General features: G+C 46.5%; 1 protein-coding gene, 1 long non-coding RNA gene and 1 other non-coding gene across 12 annotated transcripts; 2 read left to right on the top strand and 1 right to left on the bottom strand.

The window, feature by feature from the left end:
- The first annotated feature begins 60 nt into the window (after positions 1-60).
- On the top strand, positions 61-4,114 carry LOC104584543. 6 transcript variants are annotated; one of them, XR_002960212.1, is made up of 4 exons: positions 61-444; positions 715-2,526; positions 2,727-2,836; positions 2,914-3,539. It is a non-coding gene; the product is annotated as an uncharacterized LOC104584543 (transcript). The 6 variants fall into 6 exon arrangements; XR_002960209.1 differs by adding an exon at positions 3,783-4,114 and having other exon boundaries at positions 62-444; positions 715-2,836; positions 2,914-3,012; XR_002960213.1 differs by having other exon boundaries at positions 62-444; positions 715-2,836; positions 2,914-3,012; positions 3,246-3,539.
- Positions 4,115-13,621: 9,507 nt separating this feature from the next.
- On the top strand, positions 13,622-14,274 carry LOC100826474 (TPD1 protein homolog 1). The gene is made up of 2 exons (XM_024455211.1): positions 13,622-13,731; positions 13,823-14,274. Exons 1-2 carry the CDS (start codon positions 13,671-13,673, stop codon positions 14,146-14,148), a joined length of 387 nt encoding a protein of 128 aa, XP_024310979.1. The 5' UTR covers positions 13,622-13,670; the 3' UTR covers positions 14,149-14,274.
- A 786-nt stretch (positions 14,275-15,060) lies between these two features.
- On the bottom strand, positions 15,061-19,242 carry LOC104584542. Of its 5 annotated transcripts, none has more exons than XR_001407475.2 (5): positions 18,784-19,242; positions 16,429-16,497; positions 15,930-16,130; positions 15,718-15,838; positions 15,061-15,617 (listed from the first exon to the last, which is right to left on the bottom strand). It is a non-coding gene; the product is annotated as an uncharacterized LOC104584542 (long non-coding RNA). The 5 variants fall into 5 exon arrangements; XR_001407476.2 differs by having other exon boundaries at positions 15,930-16,117; XR_001407474.2 differs by lacking the exon at positions 15,930-16,130 and having other exon boundaries at positions 15,718-15,862; positions 18,784-19,239.
- Between the last annotated feature and the right edge of the window lie 3,710 nt (positions 19,243-22,952).

Here is a 22,952-nt window from a genome sequence, read left to right as displayed (position 1 = left end):
TCTACGCCCGTCTTCCCTTTTTTTTCCGCCTCAGCCGACCTCACGCCGCCCGCCCGCCCGCCCGTCCTGACGCCGCCCGTCCGCCTGCCGCCGCCGCCCTCTCGCCGCCTCGCCCGCCCGCCGACGCAGCGTCTGTCTGCAGCCCCTACCTCCCGCGGCTGCTGCCCTACTGCGCCGCATACCCTATCTCCCGCGGCCACCGCCCAGCACCCCCGCGCCGTCCGGCACCTCCAGCGTCGCCGCCCACCCCCTCCCGCGTCCGCTGCAGCTGCCGGGTCACACAGAGGGACCGCGATCGCTGCAGCCACCGACGTCTCCTCCCGCCCCGCGCCTCCTCCCGCCCCGACATCTCCTCCCGCCCCGCGCCGAGGGCTGCTGCCGCCGCCCAGTCCTACCTCCTCTTCCGATTTTTCATCGGCCGGCCGACTTTTTGCGTGGAATCAGGTGATTGACACTGCCACTCCTCTTTCTCTGTTTTTGCCCTTTTCGCAAATTCTGGTTCACATTCAGCAGCTGAGTTTCAGACGTTGAACAGTTAGCACATCGTGTGTTTGTTAAAATGCTTCTCACGGTGGAAAATTAGATTTGTTTACCATGTGTATAATTCTTAATTCTTAATCTACTTGCATGTTTTGCGTTGTTGAGTCGAGACTTGTTGGATGCCTATAACTAATCTTTTTCTGAATGAGACCATGCGTGTATTAATGTTAACAGTAAAGTTTCCATGTGCTCTCCCGCGGCGCCGTGCCGCTGCATGCGCCGGCCCGCGTCACGCCGCCCCTGGTCTCCTCCACGCCCACCTTCCACCACCGGGCCCGAGCACCGAGCCGCTCACGGACATCGTACTGGTAAGAGCCTGCTCCCTGTTTTTCGTCTCTGTCTATGTTGGATTGCATGGATGATGATTAAAACTATAAAATTTTGGTACACCTGATGATTAGATAGACATCATAATCGGAATTGATTTTATTGACAACATCTTCAAATTGTGAGCGACAGCTTATTGATATTTCTCTGTGGATGATTTAGGCTTTGCATAAGTGGCAGCGCATTTTTATGCAGCTCAATTCGTTCAAATGTTGTGTTCATAAGATCATCTGAAAACCAATTACAATATTCTTGTTGATGACTTGTTGATGGAATAACCCAAGGATTAGTGGCAACGCAACAAAACATTCCAACATATGCCTACTGCACTAATTCCATTCTGTTGGTAAGAAACATACTTGCAGTTCTAGCGAGGAATGCTATGTTATGTTTGCTACAACCTGAAATATATTTAGATGGGAACATAAAGTATTGTGTATGGGAACTCCTATGGTAAATGAAGATGCTTCAGTTTAAGATTCCGTTGATCTTCAAATGATACAAGTAGAATCTTTTTGACTCTTGCTCCTATTGAGAACATACCTAATAACTGATGCTTTACCTTCTTAATGGCCAATAATGGATTGTTGCAAAATTAAAATCGGATTGCATTCTTAATAGGAGCCAACTATATAGCAAAACTTCCTTAATTGATGGCATTCATTCCGAGTGAACCTTTGTGGTGGCAGAATTCAGTTTCAGCCAAACATAAGGCTCTCTGCTACCCCATCTTGATGATCATCCAGTATATAAACTGCCATTTGTTACACATAATTGATGGAGCCAAATAAGGTTATTGGTCTTTATAAGTTGGATTTTTCTTGGTACGATAAACGTCTTGAACAGATCACTATCGAGGTATGCTTGCCAGGTAAGCAAATTAAGAGGTTGCAAAAGAAGGTATATAGTATCCATTTTAGTGAGATTAAGTTTTCAGTCATGACCTTCACTGAAGGTACTGGGATTTTCATTGAAACAACAGAAATTTCACTTGTACTGAATAAGGTTATTGGTCTCTTTTTTTTTGACGAACCAAGGTTATTGGTCTTTATAAGTTGAGTTTTTCAGTTCCAACATTTCTTGGGACGATAAACGTCTTGAACAGATCACTATCGAGGTATTTGTATCCTACATTCGGAGCTCATTTGACATATAGGACAGATCAACTTCAATTCCTCTGTAGAGATGCTGGTAGGTGCTCACACTTCTTTTACTGTTGCTCTTTGTAGTATGGCAGTTAATAAAATTTATAAACTTTAGAACATTGCCAAGTTCGTAATCTGAATTGGAATGGTCAACCTCATTTTGCTCTATTTTAATTTAGTGTTACCAAATTCTTTTTCAACACCTCATCTGTGAAGATTATGGTTTAATAACTGACCTATTGTTTGCCATCTTTGTATTAGACCTAGATCACTTCTATATCAACCTTAGTACTAATTGGGATTTCATTATTCCTTGAAACTATGTGTAGTTCATACGAGTCTTGTCTATGCTTGCTTTGAATTCTACTCCATGCATGGGAATCAAGATAATTAATTTGATGATTTCAGGGAGCACCAAAAATAATTGTTTCTCCAAATCTATAGAAGTTGTAGGTGCAGGGATTACGTGGATGTGTTTGGTGGGCACAGATAGTCTGATTTGATACAGGACCATGTAAGATGTCATTCTATCAAGTGTGGTGTATATTTTATCTACATATCTGCGTAGATACATGAGTGTCTAATAGAGTGATTGTCCATTTAATAAACCCAATGTTGTTGTTACCTTAATTTTTGCATGGGACTAGGAATTTCTTGGCGATGTATATCTACCCTTGACTCAATTGGCTTGTTCTCTGTTGTTCTGTTCTTCAGATTCGAGCTAACTTTCAATATTTAGTGTGGTGCATGCAATTCCATGATAAGGAAAAGAGTAAGTTTATTGCTGAAAAGAAAACGTTGGAAATTACTACTACTATACGAAGGTTTGTGTCTGATTGGATCTTCTAGGCAATGATCTAATTTTGTTTCATGCTTACATGTTGGTTATGACTATTGCCAGCTTTGAATCCTGGGCACATGGAATTTTTAGATGCTATAAAATCTAGCAACTTCAGCAAAATCAGGCTTGAATTAGTTCATCTCAACATCAAACAAACAGGTATTGATTTGTTTCGTGTTACTTCTGAAGCAACAAGATTTTTTGATGCTTTCTACAAACTGATTCATATTTAACAGAACACTGAATGGAAGATTTATTTAGTAGTGTTATGTGCATATAATTTCTTGGGGCTTCACATATGGATTTGTTTGTTTGTTTTTCCTCCAACAATTTTCAGTGTACTGCAGCTTTGCCACTGAATCTAGACACGATGTTTTGTCCTATTTTGCCAGCACCATCTTTGAAGCCACTAGCTCTGAATCAATGATTTCAGAAAGAACTCAAATCTATCTATGGATTACTATATATTCCAGTGGAAGTAATATCCTTTTTTGCCAACCATTTAAACTTTTGGTAATACTGCATATGTGTGCCTGAGAATGTGAGCAGTCATGTCTCTGCGCGGGTTGAGTTTTTCATATTTTTTTTTGTGTCAAAGGAGATCATTTTATTTGTTTGTGGGGTTTCTTCGTACCATGTGTCATATATGAAATCATTTTTATTTGTAAAGTGAAATTGTTTTTATCTGTTGCGAAATATACCATGCACACACTTGTCAAGAAGACCGATTCAAAAATATGTGAACTATGTCACGCTATGACCCAAAAATTATACGCTCACGCTTGCACTGCTGAACCATTACACCTAATTACGTGGAATAAAAAAGATAATAGGAAGCAACTTACCTAAAGATAAATGAGATTCGGAAGAAATGATTTATATTTTAGGACGTAAGTGCACGTGCTCGCTTACTTTTTATGCAAATGCAGCTTCAGTAAAATTAAGGTCGCAGTCGCATGGAGGTTGGAAGCAACACCGGGTCACCATCGCCTGGGGGAGGTGTGCCACAACAGGGCAACCGAGCCGCCGACGCGAGGGGCCAGCGCCGCTGCAGGGCAAGCGTGCCACCAACGACGTCGCGTGGAGGCGCCGTCGCGACTGGGCTGTGGTGGTCGCCATCGTGGTTGTTAAGAATAATTAGTTATGATCAATTAGGATTAATTATTAGTTAATTAATAGTTAATTAGTTATGTATTGGTGTCCCTTCCCCTTGTATATATATGAACATCATTCAATGGAAAGAACACACAGATTTCATTCACAATACGTTCAGCCACGTTAGTTCTACAACCACAGAGAAGAGAAGAAGGTGAGAATCATGGCGTCCTATGATCTGCCCCTAGTTCTTCTCGCTCTGCTTGAGTTCTCGGGCCAAGGAGGTGGTCGCCGGGCACTTACCGTCGCCACTAGGCTCGCAGGTGGGCCCCACGCCGCCGATGGAACCGCATGGGTGGCCGCCGGTCTGCCGCCACGGAGAACCACGCCGGCCCAAGCCGCTCCGACCGTCGCGCCGCCGGCCTCGCCGGAGTACTCGCTGACCATGGAGTGGATCTTGTCCGGTCCGGCGCCGCCTATGCTTGGGGAAGAAGATGATTTCGAGGCCGCCCTCGCTCCGCCCCCACCGCCGTTGTACTGCCCCATTCACAGATTCGGGCCGTGCCCCGCGAGGGACGGCACGGCGCCGCCACTACCATCGCCTACACCGCCTGCTCCGGCCACCGAAGACCCCGCGCCTTCGGCCGCCGCCCTCGCACCACCGACCAACGACGACGATGGCGAAGTCCTTGACGACGTCCACCCGGAAGCCCGGCGCCTCCTCCGCAAGTTCGCGGCCGCCCTGGCTGTCCATTGCGCCGGTCCGGCCGCCGACAGTTGGGACCCGAAGGCCCTCAGCCTCTCCTCCTCAAACGAGGGGGGGCCACCCTCCGTCTAACCGCGCCGGCGACAGCGGCATAATGGGCGGCGACGTCGGGATTACGGAGGCGGCGGCGGGATGGGCGGGGGCAATCCTAACCCTAACTGTCGCCCCCCCCCCACCACCCCTTTATACCCCCCCGCCCCCCCCCCCCCCCCCCCCCCCCGCTCGACCTACGATAGTGGACATGATCCATGGTGGACATGAGAAGGCGGCCCCGTGCAGCTGTCCTCCTACTACTCCTGGCTCGACGGTGGCGGCGAGAAGGCTGGCGGGCAAAACTGCAAAAGACCACCGAATCCGGCGCCGTGCCACTGGTCACACCACCATAGACTTGGGGAAGACATCCTCACCATCTAGCGACTTTTTTGGCTGTTCCGAATCCCCTTTGCCGTGTGACGTGGGAGACCCACAGGGCCAACATGAAGCCCACTCGGAGGCCTACTACGACTCTAGGAGTCCGGATGTCTAATCTTGCAACTCAAGATAAGGAGGCTTATTGTAACCGACTGAAACTCTACCCGAGACCTGACCTCCTGCATATATAAAGGACCAGGAGGGGGAGCCAAGGAGGATAACTCACAACCCTCTCCACCAAGACAGATCTCATCTATCATACACGCCAGATCCGATATGCGCACCATAACCTCTACGGCAACCTTATAATCTTTCCATCAATTCAAGATCAGACAAGCAGGACGTAGGGGTATTACTTTTCAAGGACCCCGAACCTGAGTAAAACTGTGTCCCCTGTGTCCTTGTTAGCCGACGGAATCGTCAACACACACGCATGTCGCTCTCCCTAAACACAAAGTCTCTCAACATGTGCATCGCCGAAGTGAGATTTCGTCATTGACGCCGTGTGTGGGAATCGACGTGTGTTGGATTCACGAGTCCGACGGCCTCATCATCATCAGTCGGCAACTCGTCCACTCTGAAGCAACCGATCTACAAGGAACCGAGAACCAGGACGATCAACTGACCGATCTGGCCACGTCCGAGCGCGTCTGCATCGGCCTCCATGACGTGTTGCCTTGCCAATCCATCGAGCGCAGGTGGCGGCAACAGCTGAGTCCGTTCTACTCATGAGCGCAGCAACCTCCGGTTATCCGTCAATCAAGCTACCCCGTGGGATTCAATCTGCTTGAGGCCATGCACTAGGAGACAAGAAAAAAGGAAGATCGGTCTAATTTTCTCTAATTATGTTTATCTATCGTGCTAATTACTTGTAGACATGTCAATCTTGTTTTACTCAGAGCCGAAGATCGAGGCCGGCACAACCGCAAGGATTAACACAGTCGACCACTGGTTCGATTGGTCCAGACGGTCGCCACTACGTCAACTCGGTCTCCTCCTTGGTTCAAAAAATCTGACGCCAGTGTCGAGCCGGGCTCCTCGGGCTCTGTTTGTTTGGGCTTTTACTTCAGTTTTTGGTGCTTCTATCAATCTCAAAAGTATTCCTCCCGTTTATACATGAAACTGAGAAGCACATTCGGACGTGTTTCTCAACTAGAAGCACCAAACACGTCCGAAAATGCTTCTCAGATTCATGTATAAAAAAAAAATATTTTTGAGACTAAAATCACGAAAAGCTGAAACTGAAGTACAAACAAAAAAGTGCCTCGGTCCACTGCCCCGATGCCCGATGGCAACGATCCGGTTTCCTTTTCCGTTTTCCTAGTAACGGTTTTCGATGAATATTTGGCAGGTCACACGCGCAAGCAGATACTGTTTCTGTACAAATCATCACGCTTACCAAGATGCATCAATCACGAGGCCATCTTCAGACCTCGAGCTGACCGAATCAAAGCAGCAGTCGGCCGATCAATTTGGTCGTGCGCCGGCTTACACGAGGACACGAAGCCTAGGCCCAGCCATGGGATACGGCCACACGGCCCAAGTATCAGCCGCTAGATGCATGATCAGTACATTGATTGGAAAAATTTACAACGTGCATCACGGGCTGGAAGCAAACTTCAAACATGCAAAACGTGCATGTCCCAAACCGAAGCAAAGTTCGACATGGGCACACGTGTGTGCCTGTACGACGCGACTCTGTCCGCCGCTTCTACTTTGCCGCCGCACCGACATCCATGCCGCGCGTCGACTCCGTCCGTGCATCGTCGACTCCGTCAGCCGCTCGCCGCGCTCGGGGCTGCGCCGCAGAGGCCCAGTCGCCTTTGCACACCCGACACTTGGGAGATACGATAGCAGCCAACGAATCGGCGAGACGGCAACATCTGCTTCGCTGCCACCCGCACGCCGACTGCATCACCGGCCCATGGAAAACTTCATCACACTCAGTCTACATCGACCTTCTGACCACATCCGACGCAACACACGTGTTTGCCGGTCAGATCAATACGTACGGGGCAGACGCCTCCATCCACTACTCCTCCACGGGATCCCAGCTTCCCCACGGGCATACCCGAGCAGCAGAATCGGGACGCGCATGAGCAACCAGATCGAAGTCGTCGGGCTGCCCCAACCACTTGCTCCTCTGCACGAGCGGAAAGAAGCGGGCGCAAGGGCCAGCCGGCATGCATCATTCCGTACCTGCTGCCGCAACGCGACCCAACTGGCAACTACCACGGTTTTATTTTACCTTTTTCTCAAGATCAAACCAACGTCTTTTATGGCTTTGTTTTTTTTTATATTTGACAGATGAAGCCAAGCAGGCCCACGGCCTCCGTCGCATTCAAGCAGTGCCAAGCGCTCAAACAGACCAAGCGTTTGGCCGATCTGCCGTCTCATCGTCGCCATCCACCATATGTCTCATCGTCGCCATCCACCATATGACTCCGTCCGACCAGCGTCTGGCTTGACTTTGTACGTCATCCGCGGTATCAACTCCCTACGCCACGTCGAGTCCATCCGATAGAGCGTCCGACGCAACCTCTCCGCTGCATCGCCTCCATCCACGACACAACGTCTCCGTCTCCTGCTGCCGGAACGGGTCCGCTATACCCCCAACTACTGGACCGCACAACAACAAACGCCATCTACCGTGCGACCCGTCCCACGTGACAACAAACGCCATCTACCGTGCGACCCCGTCCCACGCGACTCTGCCAGTGCGTCGACTCTGGTCGCGCGCCGCGAGGACGTAGCAGATCACGTTGCAGGTGGGCATGCATGCTTGGACGCGACCACCCTGCTGCAGTCAGGATACCCAGGAGTTCAATGGAGAGCAGCACCCACGATCAACCGCGTCAACACGCGACATCACGATCTACGGCAACATAGCGACAGCCTCGACGAAGAACATATCGGCCGCGACCCGATCTTAACAAGCACGTCACCGACAACATATTCGGATCGGTCGAGGCCCCAGTCACGGAGGGAAAATAATCCTGACTCTGACAAAAACACTCGCCACACGCATCCGCAATAACTGGACGGAGGAATTTCAAGTCACAAGCACAACACCCGCAGGCCGTGCGCGTTCTTCGGCTCCCGATTCAGCTACCGCCGCCTGCGATTTCATGTGTTCTTCACGGCCGTCGTCAACTCCAACTCCCGAGCTGCGAACGACTCGTGTCCCGATCAGTACCCGGATCAATCTCGATCCCCGATCCGGCCTTAACGGTGGAACAGGCCGGCCTCAGTTTCCACCTCCCGTGGACCAGTTCGGCCCATAGGCCTTATCGGTGGAACAGCCGCATGCACATGTGCAGTCTCTTGGACCCAATTGGTCACGGCAAGAAAAAGAGGAAAGAAGGAACAGGAAGACATGCCGACGTGCTATTCAAGCTTGGTCACCTCCAAAAAACGCACGTGCGTCTGCTGTTTCTTGCCTACCACTACGCGAAGAACAGAACATCATCAATCCTCAAGAAACCTCGAGCTGCATAGTTGAGGAAAGCACAAACTGCAACTACCAGCTTGCATACTACTGTACAAAGTATCAGGTAGCTTTGAAGATTGAACCAAGCCAGATACGTACGTCTGCATGCCCGTCTCCAAGCAAAGGTGCATCGCCATACCACGACCGAGCAAAAGCATGCGTACGCGCGCCGGACGCCGAGGATCAACTCCGCGTCAGCGCCCAGACAAGCGCACCGTCCACCGCATCAAGATTGTCTGCCCGGACGACGCGTCGACTCTCTCCTTCCGACTACGCATCCGCCGTCGACATCGTCCGTCGCGTCGACTCCTGACGCAGCACCGACTCCCCACGCGACGTCGGCTCCGTCCGCCGCGGTCCCATCGGCTCCGTCAGTCACGCCTGACACTCGGGGCCCGCGCCACAGAGGCCAAACTGCGAACCCGACATTCGGGGACTGCGCCACACGGGCCAAACTGTGTCAGTTGAACCCGACACTCGGAGGCTGCGTCCTGCAGGCGAAACGAATTCCGCCGCACCCGACACTCGGGGGCTGCGCCGTGCAAATCTACACCGCCAGAACTACACTCTGCAGATAAGTATTGCTATGTATTTGCTAATTTCAAACATGACACATTCCGGTCAAACAGTTTCCATCGCCTGTGAATAGTCGAAACACATTCGACTTCACGTGCTAACAAACATGCCGCCTGAGTAGCTGACTCTGCATACGAAGTCGAAATCCATGAACTTCAACCCAGTTGTAGCCCAACTGACAGGTTGGCATGGGACAGATACGACGGGCGTCAGGCTAACGGAAGGGCCTGCATACTAGATAGCACATCGAGTTCAGGCAAATGAAAAAATCACCGCTAATAATAAGCTGATCAGATATTCTACGCGCACTCGGTACTTCGGGTGCATCGTTTTTCGGGTCGATTGACCTTGCTACCCTTCGGGTCCGCTGGTTTCACCGTGCTTCAGGTCCTCAACAGAGTCGACCACGATCATTTTGCGCCAACGTGCGCCTGGCCCAAGTTGAGTCCTCTCCTTGGTCGGCCATACCAGCCTACAGCATGGCTAAAACTGTACTCGATTACAAAAAGTTGATTATTTCCGGGTCGCATCTACTGCGGAAATATACCCGAAGCCACGTCCATGACGTGAAGGTCAACTGATGACAGTCGAATTTCGGGTCGCATCTGCTGCAGAAATATGCCCGAAGCCACGTACAATTACGTGAAGATAAGGCTCGTGGATCTTTCCATAGAGCCTAGAGTCGCACCAGCTGCGTTACTCTAGTTCATCCATGCTCATTGCACAAAGATAAGACTCGTGGATCTTTCCATAGAGCCTAGAGTCGCACCAGCTGCGTTACTCTAGTTCATCCATGCTCATTGCATGAAGATAAGACTCGTGGATCTTTCCATAGAGCCTAGAGTCGCACCACCTGTGTTACTCTAGTTCACCCATGCTCATTGCATGAAGATAAGATCCGTAGATCATCTATTGGGCCTGGAATCGCACCAGCTGCGTTATTGTAGTTGAAACACGTTCATTACGTGAAGATAAGACCTATTATTAGGCCTGGATATGCATCAACTGCATTCATCCAGTAAAACATCAACTGAAGGGTCGCTCCCTAATCCACGTTCATTATGTGAAGATAAGATCCGTAGGCTTCCTACTGGGCCTGGAGTCGCACCAGCTGCGCCATTCTAGTTCAAATTCATGCTCATAAGTATAAGCCCATACTCTTGATAAGCGAGTCGAGCACTTGAAAACTTGAGTTCGACTATGTTAGACCTCAGTAGGATAAGTCGAATTTCGCCAGTTGCCAGGTTCGAACCCGGGGACTCGAATACTGATGTAAGCTAATGTTGTTTTTGCCCTAGAGCAATTAACTGGACTCAGCCCATTGAGTATTCCAGGCGCGTTATGTGGTTATCCCTATGACTGTAATCTAGCTACATTTGGCGGGGCGTTGACTCGATGCACTTCCGAGTCAATGACATCCCTGTCGCGTGTTGTTAAAAACTGTAACTTGACTCGAGCGACTCTCGAGTCGATCCCTTCTTATTCGAAGTACGAGCCTCGACTCGATGCACTTCTGAGTCAATGATCTTTACATTCAGCATTATCAGCTGCGACCGGCTTAACACATGACGGACAAAGATTTCGGCTTTGAGTCTCTACCCGAGTCTACGACTCGGCTAGACACTCGGGGGCTACTGACGTGGGAGTGACCCATCGGGTCCTCATCTTTGGTATACCCACTACGGCCCAACACGAAGCCCACTCGGAGGCCTACTACGACTCCAGGAGTCCGGATGCCTAATCTTGCAACTCAAAATAAGGAAGCTTAATAATAGTACATCTCTCTATTGCAACCGACTTGGACTCCACCCGAGACCTGACCTCCTGCATATATAAAGGACTAGGAGGGGAGCCAAGGAGGACAACTCACAAGCCTCTCCACCAAGACAGATCTCGTCTCTCATACACGCTAGATCCGATATGCGCACCATAGCCTCTACGGCAACCTTGTAATCTCTCTATCAATACAAGATCAGACAAGCAGGACGTAGGGGTATTACCTTTCGAGGGCCCCGAACCTGGGTAAAACTGTGTCCCATGTGTCCTTGTTAGCCGACGAAATCGCCAACACACACGCATGTCGTTCTCCCTAAACACAAAGCCCCTCAACATGGGCATTGCCGAAGTGGAATTTTGTCACCCCGTCTCTGGCAATTTCTTCAGCGGCCCTAGAATTCTTCTTTCAGCGGTGCGCACGGACAGGATAGCTCCAATCAGACCAATTTCAATCCAAAATATGAGCACATCGGGAGGTTAAGTCTGCCGGCGCTGTGGTTGCCAGTCTCTTGTCCAAAGACCATGATAGCTCCAAAGCAGAAAAACTACCTCTGGCGTTTTTCTTCTTGTATCTCGATGCACCGCATATGTGGCAACTCTCATGGTTCTCGTACTCTTCAATGTATACAATGCAGTCATTTGGACATGAATGATGTTTCACGCAATCTAATCCAAGCAGTCATGTAATCTTCTTCGCCTCGTATGTGTTCTTAGGCAACTTGTTTGGCTACGGAAAAACCGAAGTAAGGTAACTGAACAAGTCCATGAAGCCCTTGTCTAATCAACATGATGTTGCCTTCAGCCTCAGAAGTTCGAGCGTTACTTCCAGCACGTTGTTTCCTTTGCCAGCTCCATCATACAAGGATATGTTTGCGTCCTCCACCAATTTTTTGAACTTCATAAACTCTGCCTCATCGTCGGGGTGGCCCCGTAGGTACGGGTCATCTAGCATTTCGGGAATCCTGCCATGCACGTGGAGCTCCTTCACCTTCCACATTTGCCTCCTCATCGACCATTACTTCCTCTTCGGAATCATCTGTCAGATCATACTGCATGCCACGATCATCTTCGCTGCCGCTACCGACATCCACCGCATCCTCCCCGTGAGAAGTCCAGCGTGAATAACCTTTCACAAAACTCAATGCTAGCACGTGCATCTGAACATCTTCGGGCTTCATCATGGATGTGTTTCCACATTTTCGACATGGACAACACACCTACAAAAGGTTTTTTCTTTCTATATCAGCTTTGTCGACTTCAAAAAAGACCGTCCATTCGGTTATCCAACTAGCATTGATTCTTTCTTTGGCGTACATCCAACAACGGTCCTTCGATCTACAAGAGATGAAAATATAAAGCAAACGATTAGGTTATGAGGTTAAGCCCGGAGTTAAGGCTGCGGTTAACCACGGGGTTTGAGTGGTAAACCCTAGCTTAATTAATTATGTGGTGGACATCAGGCCGGAAAGAGACCGGGAGGGAGGGAGAGAGAGAGAGAGAGAGCTCGCGAGGGAGAGGGAGCTCGAGTTCAAGCCAGAGGAGAGGGAATTGGCCAGCGGCCGGCTAGAGCTCGAAAAAAGGAAGCTTCAATGGTGGCCAGCAGGCGGCCGGATCTTTCTACATGCGGGCCGGCCGGGGGAGAGAGGAAGAAGGGAGAGGAGGAAGGAGCTGAAACCTACCAGCTGGAGGAGGAGGTAGTGGCCGCAGCAGGTCAGTGAAGACCCGCAGCGGTGACCAACTGCGGCTCTGGCTCTCCTATTTATATGGCGAGCACATCAGTGTCGGTCGCGACTTCGGCGACCGCTATTGGAACCGCAAACTCATCGGTGTCGGTCGATGCAGCGGTGCCCACCAGAGAAATGTTAACTATCATTGGCGGGTGGCATGGGTTGACCGCCACTGATATATCGTGTGACGTATAATACATCATCAGTGGCGGTCGATTTCCACGCCCGTTATTGATGTCTGGCGGGGCGGAGATGGGCAGGTCCCTGGCGTTCTATCAGTGGCGGGCTCTTTGCCGCCCGACAGTGATGTTCGACGTCAGTGGCAGGTCTTCTCTCACCGACGGTGACGTATCATCACTTATAATCCGTTTTGTAGTAGCGTCGATTACATTTGCAGAACATTGAACACTGCTACCTGGATATTCATATCCACACCGCACCCATCCATCTCTTTCGGAACTTGTTCCTACCGCCAATAAGCCACCACTGCTGCTAGTATTGACGTCAGGGAGGAGAGAAAGGGCGGGAGGCGACCAACGGACCAAGGAATGATGGAAGGGCGGTGCAGGGGCGGGGCTGCTGCTGGCTTAGGTACGGAGGCAGCGGTGGCCGGAGGATTTTGGAGACTGAGATGGTCCGTGACTACGGATCGGAGGTTCTCGTCTGAACAGGCAAGCCGCGTCCCTCCAACGGCTGGGGGGGGGGGGGGGGTGTTCTGTGGCATATGCGTGTGGCTATTTATCCCCTATTTAACGCATATATACTTGTCGGTTAGATCGATAAATGTCTTCATTGTTCCTTAATTAAGTGGGAAACCTACCAACTTTGCCGATCGGTTTCCTTTTTCACGAGCCACGAATATTTCCTTTGGTGCATTGGTCTTTAAAGACTTGCCCCGGCCCTCCCCTAACCAAGAGCACAGGAGCAGCACACACATACATATATACCTGAATTAGACATCACTGTAACGAGTATCATGGAAGCCAAGCTGGCAGCGATTCTTCTGGCTTGCTTGCTGTGTTGCATCATCAACTTCGGTATATATACATATCCAAACCAATCCTAGTTTAAAAGATTTCAATTGAGAAAACATGCGATTTAATTTTTCAAAATGTCAACGACATGCAGGTGTGGCGGCCCACTGCTCGCTGTCCGACATCTTGGTGACCCAGACCGGCACCGGCGGGTGGGCGCACGGGCAGCCGGAGTACGCGGTGACGGTGAAGAACACGTGCGGGTGCCCGCAGTCGAGCGTCACGGTGGCCTGCGACGGGTACAACACCACACTGGAGGTCGACCCGGCCAAGCTCCGCTACGACGGCAACGGGAAGCCCTGCCTCCTCAACAACGGCGCAGCAGTGGTGCAGGGCACCGACGTCACCTTCAGCTACGCCTGGAGCACGCAGTTCAAGTTCCAGCCGATCTCGTCCACTGTGGTGTGCGTAGATCAGTAGAGATACTGAGTGATGGATGAATAAGAACGAGTTTTTAGAGAAAATACCAAGAGTTTTTGGAAGAAAAATGGTAACCGGAGGCAATATAGTGTGTACGTTCAGTGCGCGCACGCAATTGCTACTCCTCCTGGTCAGAGGTATAATTAGCTAGCCTATGGGTATTATTACTTTTTATTTCGCGCAACACCTTGACATGGAAGAAATCACCTTCGCCGTCTCATTATTCTATCACCGAGACAAATCAGCCTAACCTATCCCGGCAGCCACCTGTCGGTAAAGTTTAGACTGCCAGCAAATACTTTTGCCGTCAGCAATATAGCAGGCAGCCTGAGCTGCCGGCAAAAATAATTTCCCGGCAGGCAGTCTGCCGGAATTCTGATCTGATTAAAAGTTTTGACATTTGACTGGCCAACAACCAATATATAAAACATGTTTTTTATTCAAACATGCGGATCGAATGCCCAAAAGTAGAAATCCAATCTGTCCAACCATCTCGAAAAAGATCCAATAGATTTTGACCATATAATTGCACTGATTACATACCTTGCTTACTACTTGCACAATTACTCTCTTAATATTTACAAAATACTCCCTCCATTTCACAAAGGTTGGCGTATTTTGTTTCATTAAGACAAGGCTTTGACCTATGAAAACTCTATTGATATGTTGTTTTTCATACATGAAATTTATATCAGTTGATTCGTCAAGTTCTTACTAATGATCATGATTCCGTAGCATATAACTTACATATTAATAGATTAATTCTTGGTCAAAAGTTTGTCTTAACGAAACAAAATACGCAGAGTAATAATAGTGGTTAGTAATTTTCAAAACAACTAGTTAGTTACCCGTGCGTTACTACGGTACAACAAAAGATTATAAAGACATAGTTTATTGCTTCCGACATAAAAATAACATAACAATAAAAGCATGCCTTATTTTTTTTAGAACATCAAACTCATGTTATCAAATCAACATGGTTACATTCATTCTAAATGCACACTGCCAAACAATCTAGGATGTGGTTAGACCAGATGCAATCTGAATCAGTTTGAGATGATAATTTTGCAGTTATACGAGCTGGTGTATTCGGGTCTCTGTTTACGTGAACAAAAGTAAAACCAGAAAAACCCCTAGTAAGATCATCCATCTGCTTAAGGGATCATACTTGATCTATCACTTGCTCTGGAGTTCCATAGATTCAGCAGCACTTGTGAGTCAGATTGCAGGTATACAAAGCGCAAGTTCAGATTTGAAGCAACCTGAAGAGCATCTCGGCATGCTACTGTTTCAGCTGTCAAGGCATCGAGAATGGAAGCATGCTACCCAGCTCTAGCAGCCAGGAATACAACCTTTCTTCTCTGAACACAACATCCGAGGCTGACTGACCATTCAGCAAGAATAAGGTCGCATCAGCATTGATCTTTGTCCAGCATGGGTCTGACGATTCCCATCGAGGAGGGGTGACACTGCATGGCACAAGTTTCTTAGCTCGTCAAAGTTCAATAAGGTCAAAAGATGTGCCCCAAGCACATCTACAAGCAGTCTTCAGATTGAGGGGCACCTCACCATGATGTTGACCATTACAAGTTGTCCATGTTGACCACATGCCGCATAAGATGGCTCTAGCCACATCGGTTTTGCAAAAGGATGGATCCGACAAGTCTGCCGTCCAGGTGAGCGTGCAGCACTGGCAATTTTATACCACAAAGATCTTTAAAATAAGACCAAAAAAGGTTAGCAAAGATACACTTAGTAAGAGAATGGAAAATAGCATCAACCTTGTCACCGCAGTCACTGCAAGTATTCATAGGCTCCATGTTTCTTTTATGCAGAACCTCTCTAACCTAAATAAAGTCATGAATCACACGCCACCACCAGAAGGTTCAAATTTTGGGTGGAATTTTCATCTTCCACAAACGTCTCCAAACTGGATTTTCATCCCCAAAAGAGGTGCAATGCTCGTATCCTGCTATGGAATACTGGGTTGTACTAATCATCCAGTCAATATTGGGTTGTAGGCTAGAAGCACAAAGCCATTTTTACAGAAGTTAAGATTCCTCATTAGGTGTTCTTTTATTGACAATTCAAAGTTCAAACCTTTTGTGCTCATGCTTTTGACTTCATTTTCCTATTAGAAAGAATGGAACTAATGGGTTCCAATTCTTAAACTGGTCGTTGAAACAGTCATTTTAACAATATCATACGTCTGCATATCCGGAAAAAAAAAGGTGCAGATGCAAACATTGTTACAATAGAAAATAACGGAAAAGTACTCACATGAATACTAAGGATCTCAGCTCACTAAGTTCTTTTGGTATTGTCCCTGAGACTCACAAGCTCAGCCCTCTGCAACAATTTTTCAGGAAGATATTAGAGCATTAACATGAGTGCTAAGCCAGTTACATTATAACTCCACTAAAACCAAATGACACTGAATATGATCACAGCGCAACACATGTAGAGTCAATTACATCAGCTGAGTTCAATTCACAAGAGCTGCAAACAAACAACCCTTCTCTGTTTTCAGCGAGGAAGTTTTCCTGTGTCCTAGATAATTAACTTGTTGAGAAAATTGAGCAAGGAAGTTGAGGAAATCCTTCAACAGGCAACAACATAGTTTCAACATTTCACCATGGTAAAAAGTTACTTCTACCATTGTGCTTGACAGGCTGCATGATAACTGATTCTTCCTTCTTATCTTAAGATGTCAATCGGCAGGGGTGCAAAGTTAAATTTTGGGCCAATTCAATTTATGAACCAAATCCCTTCGGCCTTTCAGTTTGATTGTCTCTCATCAATCGAGCTTATATTCAGTTAAGATACAAAAAGCAAATGTACTAAAATACTTCCATGGAACATATAAAAAATAATCCAAACCAGCAAAAAGAACCATATTGAAGATTTTAAATTGCCCTATTGCAGACAGGATAAAACAGTTCTTGAAATAGCATATATATAGTACCTTCCTCTATGGTGCCAAATGGTGAAAATATGTTCTTTAGTTCTTCCTCTGTTGTGTAAAACGATAGCTTTGCAAAAACCAAAATAGAAGAATGAACAAATTGTATACCAGACAGAATGATGTATTTGTACGGTTTCAATGTGGCGACGAATATGGCAATGTTCTAAATGTAGGGGCAAGTTTTAAATACCTAAAACAATATTAATATTGTAGCAGTTTTTCAAATATAGCAAGTAATGTGCAGCATCTGTGAAGCACAATCATTTTCCAAGATGGAAAAGCACCTAGGTAAGAGAGCAACTCAAATTCTGGAGCTAACAGCACAAGCGGTGCAAAGTTCAATTTTGGGCCGATACAATTTATGATATGGTGATTTTCTTTTTCAAACCAATTCAGCAAAACTACCATTATGCCAATACAATTAGGCAGTCATATGCCAGACTACTTTTCTGCCCTCTTAGACGAAGTGCATCCAGGACTTCCAGGTTATGCATCCAACAATTCATAAGAAAAACTGAAATGCCTAGAGGTGCCCCTCTCCCACTTTACCTTGTCTCTGTTGTACATGAGTAACAACTAAAACAAATTACTAAAAGAGCCTTGATTGTTCTTAGAAGCATGTAAGGCATCTCTTTCCCAACGTATACGCATCACCAATAGTATAGGAACAAAACAAAGAAAGAAAGGAAAAAATAGCCCAACTGGACTAAACAAGTTCATTTATAAGAAACCAATTTCTGAAACTGAACACCACTGGTTTAGTCCAGTCTTGTGTCACATCTCGTTATTAGGTTCAAAATTCTTGAAATAATTGCAGGACTTGAAGTATGCCGATGACCAACACCAACCAATTACAGTCTTGAGTCACATTTCCTCCAAGTATATATTTTTGGGGAAATTGGCCATGGAACACCATTATTTTGTGGCCTTTGCCCAAAATGTAGATTTGCCCAGTACCATTACAATTCTTGGGCCATTTGCTGAAACACACTACCCATCCAAAAACGGAAAGTTGACCTTTTTGACTGCTCGTTATGTTTTTTTTTTGCTTGTGATGGCTGTTTTGAATAGTTTTTTTGTCCAAAAGTGGCACATAGGTACTGACTGAAAGGGCCAAAATTTTCATTAGACAAAAAAACATTATTCAAAACAGCCATCCCAATCAAGTCATGAGCAGTCAAAAAGGTTAACTTTCCGTTTTTGGAGGGGCGGTGTGTTTCAGCAAATGGCCCAAGAATTGTAATGGTACTGGGCAAATACACATTCAGGCGGTGTGTTTGGGCAAAGGTCATAAAATAACGGTGTCCCCTGGCCAATTTCCCCTATATTTTTCTATTATGAACTACAGCTACCAAACAAAAATTTCAGACTGCACACCACATAAGGAGTTGATCAATTAGGCAGTCATATGCCAGCCTACTTTTATGCCCTATTAGACCAAGTGCATCCAAGGCTTCCAGGTTATGCATCCAACAAATCCTAAAATAAGAAATTTCAATGAACCAGGACCCCGAAACTCAAATTAGGCAGAAGGAAACCGGTAATTTGTGTGGTCCTCCCGAATATTTCGAAACATGATAACTAAGCGAGTAGTTGTACAAATTAATCAAGGCACAAAACATAATGTCGGCAGGCTAGCAATATTAGCGCAGCCAAACAAAGGAACATACCTCCTGTCCGCGGTGGAGGAGATTTCACCGGCGTATGCGCCGGCGGCGAACTCAATTGCGCCGGTGTTTGTGGAGGCAAGCCGGCTCCGTGGCAGCGTCTTCCTCCGCGGATGAGAAATATAGGGGGCAAGGGGCAGGGGGAGGGAGCCCGAGCCTGCTCCGTCCGCACCCACCGCAAGGCAACTCGCCGGCCCCGGTGACCTTCTTTCTCCCCTCCCTGCTCGCTACTTCTTCGCTGTCAACTGCAACAAAGGGTGGCGGGCCAGCCGCGTGAGAGGAGGGGGCGGAGCGTGCTGGGTTGGCGGCTAGGGCGGATGGGAGGCGCGGTGTGGGGGACGCCGGCAACTACGCAGGGGAGGGGCGAGAACTCGATCGGTGCAGGAAGACACGGGGGAGACAGACGGTGTCAGGTCCCACATGTAAGACTGGTGTGGAGGAGTGCGACGTACCGCCAACACCACGAGACTTTTTTATAGGAGTTAAGAAAATTGTCATATGATGCCACATTAATATTTGAACCACGTGCGTGCCACATCTATTTGGGCTATGTGCTCACAAATGGTGAAGAGTTGTCGTTCTGTTGCAAACAAAAAATCAAGAAGTTGTATCTCAGAACCACATTCGTGAAGTTGTGTTTTCATGATTTATTTATTTTGGTTGGCAAAAGAGACGAGCTAGGGCTATGTTTGGTTGATGACATGACACATTACAACATTTATATATGCATTTACACGCTGAAGATACAAATAAAAGCATTGATGAGAAACCATATCTTCGGATGAATGTGTTGAAGTGTGGGCGACAAACGCCAAGTCGCCGTTCTTCGGTGACCATGTGACGACCTCACGTTTCCTTTGACCTAGCAAAATTAAGCTAGGAATACATATGCATATAGTTTGCGGTTGCAGCAGCTTCAAGCCATGCCTCCCCATGATTGTTCTAGTATGATCATTGATTATGTGTGACAAATACCAAAAACTAGACTCGGTTTCAATTTTCAATTAAACAACCTTGCCACGTCAATATGCTAGATAGGGATTAAATCTACAAAATTAGCAACATACTCCATCCATTACACAAACAACTCATATAGATTTGTTCACTTGGACCAAGATAACTCTCTTTTATCGTGTCTGGCCATTCATATTGGTTTAAGATTAAATGTCTCGCAAAAAAAAATTAAATGGGTGAGAGTAGTTATTAGGCCGCTCTCAATGCATTGTCCCTTATATGATATCTCTTAGCCCAAATTAAATGCTAAGAAAACATATTTCCAATGCATTGTCTCTTAAAGTGGTATCTAAAGTAGCAATTATTTAATAACTTTGTAGAGAGAGTTAATGACATTGTGTTGGTTTGTGCAAAGAGACTGTCGCTAGTATAAGAGATAATTTTATCATTAAAAGGATGTCATGTCAGCAAAATGCCTAGGATGACGTACTACGAGACTAGCTTTGGGAGTGGCCTTAGCCGAGTGCGGTAACAAAAAAACGAGTTGTATTATGAAACAAATGAGAAACAATTATATGAGATATTTTGTGAAACCGAGGGAGTAAAAGCCAAGAGAATATTAGACAACGTAAAGAACAGTGCATATGAACCATTGACTAGGATCTCCAGTTGTCCCACACAATGTCACATGTGTCACTAATCCTCCCTGGGTAATCAGCAGCCCACGCTACAGTAGAAGCAATTGATGGCCACCAAAAAATAAAAATGGTCATCCGAAGCACAAATTATGATACCCGATCAAACATACCTTCCAAACAATAGGAATAGATCCAAACTGTATTCCATCTAGAGGTGAAAATGGCGACCCTAGTGGTACACAACTCTCCTTAGTTTAACCAAATGAATTAGTTTTCTAAAAGGTGCTGTGATTTTAAATTTTAGTCCATTTGTTTGAATTAATAAGGAGTGAGCGTACCCTCCGAACAACCTTTTTTGCACCTCTGATTCCATCTCAATATTGATGAATGTCTTCTAGACACAACATATATTCATGAATCGAGACATAGCACTATACAATTTCTACATTTTTTCTGGCCTAACAAATTCAACACAACTAGAGTGAAAGACAAAAGTCAACATAAATCTCGTTCCGAAAGGGGAATGATTTCTCGCCCTCACCTCGCGCCACCTTAGAATGTGACCTTGTATTTTGCGTTTTTTCCTCAATAGTGTGTGTTTTTGGGGTGGCCCACCGTCAGCCACCTTAGCTCAGGTGGCCTCCCGGGGCGTTATTGCCCTTGCCAGGAGGGCTCTTTACCTGTTCCTTCGGGTTTTTTTGCCTTTGCACGTGTCCCGTGTGCGGGTGGCCGTGCGTGCTCAACGCTGCTTGCTCGCGTGTGCCGTTTCTCCTAAGTTATATACGTGAAGGAAAACTTGCAGCAGAGAATATTGATATAGTACTACCAGAAAACTTATTTCAACAAACAAGTTCCTTTGCGAAAAATAAATTGATTACCACAAATATCGATTGCGTGGCAATAGTTACTTCAATAATTTTCTGTGGCAATAGCTGCTCCTTTTGTTGCGATAAAAAATGACCATACTACAATGAAATTCAAAACATTGCATCAGATTTGGTGTTGCCATGATTTTCTCATCGTTACGATAATTACAAGCTTTTGCCATGGTAATTGCAATTACGCTAGACCCACCAAAATTAGCTGCTTCCCTTGGTAAACATTGTTCCCCTCCATTTCATTTTGCCGGTTATCTTGATTCCCACCATAACTCTTCTTAAATATTACGGCAGGAATTTGCTTGCCCGTACAAATTCAGGCACGCACTATTCCTATTAAGTTGTTTTTTTAGGAACATACAGTACGCAAAATGCCTACTGCAATCTATTAAATGAAAGGTAATACAAGGTGCTGATTACAAGAGGAGCAACAAAAAGCAGTCTGAAGCTATCAAAGCAATCTATTAAGTTCTTAACCGACAGGATCAAGGAAATTAAGTTCTCCCCACGTATTACAACAACAAATTTTGTCGCAATAGACCGGACCAGTATATATAATGACTGGCAATAAGAAAACAAAATTAAGTGAAGTACATGTTTTTTTTCCAGAAAAAAGCATGACAACGCTGGACGGCGCTGCTGCCAGAACCTGTTCAGGAGCTCCTGTCCCAGTGGTGTGGAGTAAATGGCTGGCGCTTCTGCAGCGGTCTTTGTGGTTGGGTTGTGTTTGTTTGAACTGGAACTCCACAACTGCAGGTCTGTGGCTGCCAGCTGCAGCTGGAAGATTGGAGTTGTCTGATACTTGTTTGTTTGGACGGCTGGTACGGCTGCAGCTGCAACTGAAATGTGTTGAAATGACCTTAATGACCATGTAGTTCTATAGATTTGATATTAGTGCTAACTGTACTGTTTTAGATGTAAATTAGTTGTTTTTTGCTGCAAATGATAATGTTATTACTCCATTTGACAATATGTACACATTACACTAATTTTTTAGAACACATTATACCATAGTATACTAATAATATATTGCCCACACATCGTTTGGTTGCAAAACATAAGGTCATCGTGACAGTAAATTAGTCTTAACACATTACAATCCTACTCTCTTGCGGCAATCAGAGCATCAGCAATTCTATGACGAGTTGTGCCATCACGACTTCCCGTATAGCTCCACCACTTGTGTTGACGACATGGCCGGGTGGCATGTAGTCCTCGTCAACATCGCATCTAGCAAAGTGGTAATCATACAAATTACTATCTCGTATGAAGTTGTGCAACTCCATACAAGCAATGATAATCCTTGCTTGCTTTCTAGGTGGGTAGCTAGGCACAGCTTTCAACTTGCACCATCCTTGTTTCAAGGCGGCAAAGCATCGTTCTATGACATTTCTGAGTGGTGAATGTAGATAGTTGAAGATTTCCTTCCTACCACTTGTAGCGGCGCCATGTTGATATTCAGGTAGATGGTACCTCCTGCCTCTAAACGGTGCTAGATAACCAGTCTGATTGGGGTAACCAGAATCAATAAGATAAAATTTACCTATACAAAGGCAAGTGTGAGTCAAAAGAACATACTATAAAATATGAACTCGAAAACTGCAAAACAATTTAAAAAATATACCTCTTGGAGGATGAGGAAATTTTTCTTTATACTTGTCCAAGATATCTTTGAATATCCTTGTGTCATATGCCGAACGTG

The sequence above is a fragment of the Brachypodium distachyon genome, chromosome 4 (genome assembly GCF_000005505.3).
Source record: "Brachypodium distachyon strain Bd21 chromosome 4, Brachypodium_distachyon_v3.0, whole genome shotgun sequence".
Taxonomy (NCBI): domain Eukaryota; kingdom Viridiplantae; phylum Streptophyta; class Magnoliopsida; order Poales; family Poaceae; genus Brachypodium; species Brachypodium distachyon.
Note: the sequence above shows the minus strand (reverse complement) of the source record. Positions and strands in the feature narration are given on the sequence as shown.

What these genes read in the sequence shown, in the direction of transcription:
- LOC100826474 (XM_024455211.1), top strand. Translation starts at nt 13,671, where the DNA reads ATGGAAGCCAAGCTGGCAGCGATTCTTCTGGCTTGCTTGCTGTGTTGC. An exon ending in GTGTTGCATCATCAACTTCG is followed by an intron (nt 13,732 to 13,822) that starts GTATATATACAT and finishes AACGACATGCAG; the next exon opens with GTGTGGCGGCCCACTGCTCG.